The following is a 4,833-nucleotide window of genomic DNA, read 5'->3' as shown; positions in this document are numbered from 1 at the left end:
CACATCCCCAGTAGGAGGTGTGCAGGAGGCGGCTGATCAATGTTTCTCTCCCATCGATGTTTCTAACTCTCTATCTCTCTCCCTTCCTCTCTGTAAAAAATCAATAAAATATATTTTTAAAAAAAACAACAACAAAAAAAACAAAAAAAAACGAATATGATCCATGCTGAGTTCATATTATTATCGATTTTTTTTCTTCCGATTTTAACAGAAATTGACATATTTTTCCTTGGGCCCTACAAGCGGAGAACAGTCGGGGGTGGGGTCGAGCAGGGAAAGGGGCGGGGATAGAGGGGGAGGAGGCCAGCGCTTCTCCAGGCTGTCCACCTTATCCTTCCTCTCCCCTCCATCTCTCCCTCCGCCCCTCCTTCCTTCCCCCAACCCCACCCCTCCGCTCCCCTTGCCTTTCCCCCTCCCCCGCCCCTCTCTCCGTCCCTCCGCCCCCCTCCTTTCTTCCCTCCCTGGAAGCGCTGTAATCCCCGCGCTCCCTCCTCCAGTGTTCAGCCAGCGCCCGCGGCCTGGGCGCCATGAGCGGCCTCTTCGGGCGCGCGGTGCTGAGGGAGGTGGTGTGCGGCTCGCGGGCCTGGGTGCCCAGCCTGCTCGTGCGCCCCTGCTCGGGTGAGTCGGGGGAGGGGATCGGCAGCAGGCGCCTCCTAGCCGTGGTTGGCGCACGGGCTGGGGGCCCAGACCCCGCAGTCCTCCTGACTCGCTGGGAAGCCTTGGGGCGCCGAGCGGGTGTGGGGGGCGATCGAAGTCCCGGAAGGCGCGCTCCTTGAGTTCCTGCTGGGGCGGGCCGGGGTCCTGCATCCCTCCCACGCCTCTCATTGCCCTCCAACCCCCCACGCCTGCCGCCCACCTCCCCAGGTTGCCTCGGGGCAGAGGGACCCAGGGACTCTGGAGCAGAAGGGAGCCAGAGGTCTCGTGGCCGCACTGGGTGGCGAAGGGATCCCTGCGGAGCTGGGGCTCCTGAGAGGGAAGTCCTTCTCCGCAGACCAGACGAAAACTCCTCCCTCGGAACCGCTGTGGTGTTTTCTCTAGGCCCTAAGTCCGCCTGGCCGGACCTCCTTGGGGCCCTGGGGCCTTTATCTGTAACCGGTCCTCTCCCCTGACTGAGAGCCAGATGCCATGTGTTCCAGACGCTGGCAAGAGCGCACTGCCATCTTCCCAGGCTAGGCTAGACAGCAGGTCCCGAGGCTCTGGATTTGGGGGGAACAAACAAGTCAGGGGGCTTCTTCCCCAGTGGGCCTCATTTGGCCCTGAAAGGATGTGCCAGCAGGTCACCCACAGCACAGACTTTGGTTAGTTTCCTCCTGGGGATGAGGAATGGCAGCTGCAGATGCCCCCTGGCACGCTGGCCGGCTCCAGTCTTATTCTCATTTCTCCACCAGTTCTGTCTCCGAAGGCCTTTGCAGGACATCCAGGGTCTGGGCTCTCGTCAAAAGCACATTTGAGCCTGGATCCAGTGCTGTGGGTCTGCATTACTCAGAAGGGGCTTGGGCTGCAGGAGGGTGATGCAGCCTCCCGTCTCCTTAGCTGTGTCGGGGCGGGCGCAATGCTCTCCTTGGCTCTGGAAGCTCCCCGCCTTAAACCTCACAGCAGCACAGAGCTCCTGCCTGGCCAGTGAGGTGTAAGAGAAGTCCTCCAGGCTTCCTCACCTGCAGACAGGAACCTCTCTACCTTCCTCCTCAATCCCCCCGGGTCCCTTTGTCCTGGCGTCTGTGGCCTACCCGGTGGGTTTCTCCCTGGCTTTCTGCTATTCTTTCACCTGAGACCCAGAAGATGGGCTCTGGGTCCTTGGTGATGTGGCAGTGTCTGTGCTATCACCCCCAAGGACAGGAGTCAAAAGTGAGGCCAGGAGTCATGCTTTCTTTCCAGTGAGTCATCCCTGGGTCTCCTGGCTCTCAGGGGACACCAGCTCCATCATGAGCAGCTTCTGCTACTGCCTGGGAGGGAGCTATGGCCCCTCCAACAGGTTGGAAGCCCCCAGGAATCCAGTGCCCTGATTATCCCTGACAGGCAGCCCCCTGCTGGGCGATTCCTGGCTGCGGGGACCACACTTATCCCCCTCCAGAGCTGCCCTGGCGGAGGCAGACACCGTAGCCCAAATGACATCTGGGTCCCGGCAGGGGAACACAGGTCAGGAGCCATGAAAAGGTGAGGCAGCATCCCTGAACCCTCCTCTTCTAAAGGAGGGCCCTCCTGGACCCTGGAGCGGACCCTGGTGGCCGTGAAGCCAGATGGGGTGCAGCGGCGGCTTGTTGGGGATGTGATCCGGCGTTTTGAGAGGAGGGGCTTCAAGCTGGTGGGGATGAAGATGATTCAGGTACCAGGGCTCTTGGCCTGTGGGTGTCCCTCAGTGCACTAGGGGGAGGGCTTCTTACAGACCCCAGAACCTCAGCCCTTCGTGTCGGTCCTGCTCCAGGAGGAGTGTCCTGGTGGAAGTACAAGGGGAGGGATGGAGAGGTGGAGTTGGTATCTCCTGCACTGCTGTGCTTGACACGCCGGCTCATGTAGGTGTTTTCTGCAAAGTCATTGCCCTAGTGCCCACTGGGGCGCCCTCTCCAGGGACTCCTCTCACTCCTCCTCCCAATGCCACACAGGCGCCAGAGAGCATCCTCGCTGAGCACTACCACGACCTTCAGAGGAAGCCCTTCTACCCAGCCCTCATCAGCTACATGAGCTCTGGCCCCGTGGTGGCCATGGTATGACCTGGTGGAAGGGGTGGAGGGCCCTGGATTGAGCCTAGAGCTGCCGAGCCCTTGGTGATCCCCCTTCTCCTGACCTTTATCTCTGTGCTGCAGGTCTGGGAAGGCCCCAATGTGGTCTGTACCTCAAGGGCGATGATAGGGCACACGGACTCAGCCGAGGCTGCCCCCGGCACCATTCGAGGCGACTTCAGCTTCCACATCAGCAGGTACTGGGGCCCTGGCACACTCAGCCACAAGCTCATTGTTTTTGCTGGGTGAAAGTTAAGCCAGAAGAGACTTTTAATGTGGGATATCACACCTCTTACTTGCTAGTCTCAGGGAGATAAAGTATTCCCTGAGCGTTGTGTATGTACTCCGTCATCATGGTCTGTTGTCTGACTCTATCTTGCCAGGTAATCTGCGGGAGGACTGGTGGGAAAATGAGGCTCCCAGTAACAGCCTGGGCTGGTCCATGAGGTTGTAAGAGGCTGAGGCCAGGCTGGAACCCAGTTTTCTAGCTCCCCTCTTCTTCCTTTCCCCTCTGCATAATCAGCTTGCTCCTCTGGACAGTAGGGAATCAGCAGACCTTTCCCAGGACCTCCCAGGTGCATGTGGAAGCCTGTGCCTTACCTTTGCTACCTGTTACCTGGCACAGGAACATCATCCACGCCAGCGACTCCGTGGAGGGGGCCCAGCGGGAGATCCAGCTGTGGTTCCAGAGCAATGAGCTGGTTGACTGGGCAGACGAAGGCCACCGGAGCAGCCTCTACACCGCCTGAACCTCAGGCTGCCCTAGGCTGCCCCCAGCATCCACCCAGGACCAACTACCTCTGTCCACAAGAACTTGAGCCCACACTGTGCTCTGCCCATCTGTCCCCAGGCCACTTCCCTGTTCACCGTCGGCTTCAGCCCAGAGCAGTTGAGCCAACTTTATGTGCCTTTTGGTATCTTAAACCAGCAAGAGATTGGACCAAATCCTTTCCATACCAAAATGCCAGACCACTTTTGGGGGGGGTCTCCAAAAGTGGTTTAACCTCCCCTCCCCCACAGGGGACACATTAAAATTCCTTGTGCTGTGCATGGGGGTGGAGCGCTCATTATGTCAGTGGCTAGGTACTAATGAGGCCTTTACACAAGGTTGTATAAACCAGTACGAGGTCAATAGAACCTATGACTCAGGCAGAGATCCAGAGACCTCCAACCTGAAGTCTGGGGGAATCCAAGCTGGGGCCCTGAAGCTGGTGCTGTCCCCACACCAACTCATTCTGATTCCACTGAAGAAGGAGCTTCCTGCCTTGGACAGGACTGGAGGGTGGCAGGAACGGGTGGCTGGGGAGGTGGTGGCTAAGACCACCCTCAGGGCAGAAAGCTTGGTGACCATAACCTCCTCCCCTCTTCATGGCTTCATGTGGCCGAGGCTGCCTGGTGTTTGTTTACTTGTCTTCATGTTGACACTACATCTCACCCCTGGTCCCCAGGTGTCCCTACTCACTCTTGACAGGTACTGGACACTGCACATCATTACATCTGCTAAGGCTGGCTTGGTCCCTTTTCTTTTTTAAAAAAATATATTTTTTATTGACTTCAGAGAGAAAGGAAGAGGGAGAGAGAGATAGAAACACCAATGATGAGAGAGAATCATTGATTTGCTGCCTCCTGCACACGCCCTACTGGGGATCGAGCCCGCAACCCAGGCATGTGCCCTTGACTGGAATTAAACCCAGGACCCTTCAGTCCGCAAGCCGACGCTCCATCCGATGAGCCAAACCAGCTAGGGCTGGCTTGGTCCTCATTTGATATTTTTTCCTTCTTACAGTTCTTTTTTAGGTTTTTTTTTTTTGTTTGTTTGTTTTTAAAGAGATGGGAACATCAATGAGCTAGAAACATTAATGAGAGAGAAACATCAACATTGATGGGCTGCCTCCTCTGCATGCCCCCTATTGGGGATCAAACCCTGACCTGGAATCAAACCAGCGACCTCTTGGTCCATGGGTTGATGCTCAACCACTGAACCACCTGGCCGGGCTTTTTTTCCTTCTTGATGAAGGATGGTTGCCCTGACATTTATTGCTCTTGAAACGGGTCATTTTAGGAACTGGCACTGGGCCTGGAGAAGTGAAGCAGAGGCCTTCCTGAGGCTTTCCTT

General features: G+C 57.0%; 1 protein-coding gene across 2 annotated transcripts; it reads left to right on the top strand.

Annotated features, from left to right (window-relative positions):
• The first annotated feature begins 289 nt into the window (after positions 1-289).
• NME4 (NME/NM23 nucleoside diphosphate kinase 4) lies at positions 290-3,765 on the top strand. Of its 2 annotated transcripts, none has more exons than XM_081089950.1 (5): positions 290-618; positions 2,190-2,323; positions 2,601-2,702; positions 2,802-2,914; positions 3,343-3,765. In XM_081089950.1, the coding sequence occupies exons 1-5, from the start codon at positions 528-530 to the stop codon at positions 3,464-3,466; spliced, it is 564 nt and encodes a 187-aa protein (XP_080946076.1). In that variant the 5' UTR covers positions 290-527; the 3' UTR covers positions 3,467-3,765. The 2 variants fall into 2 exon arrangements, with proteins under 2 accessions (XP_080946076.1, XP_080946075.1); XM_081089949.1 differs by having other exon boundaries at positions 293-618; positions 3,241-3,765.
• The last annotated feature ends 1,068 nt before the right edge of the window (positions 3,766-4,833 follow it).

Source organism: Myotis nattereri, assembly GCF_964212035.1.
Source record: "Myotis nattereri genome assembly, chromosome: 4".
Classification (NCBI taxonomy): Eukaryota; Metazoa; Chordata; class Mammalia; order Chiroptera; family Vespertilionidae; genus Myotis; species Myotis nattereri.
Note: the sequence above shows the minus strand (reverse complement) of the source record. Positions and strands in the feature narration are given on the sequence as shown.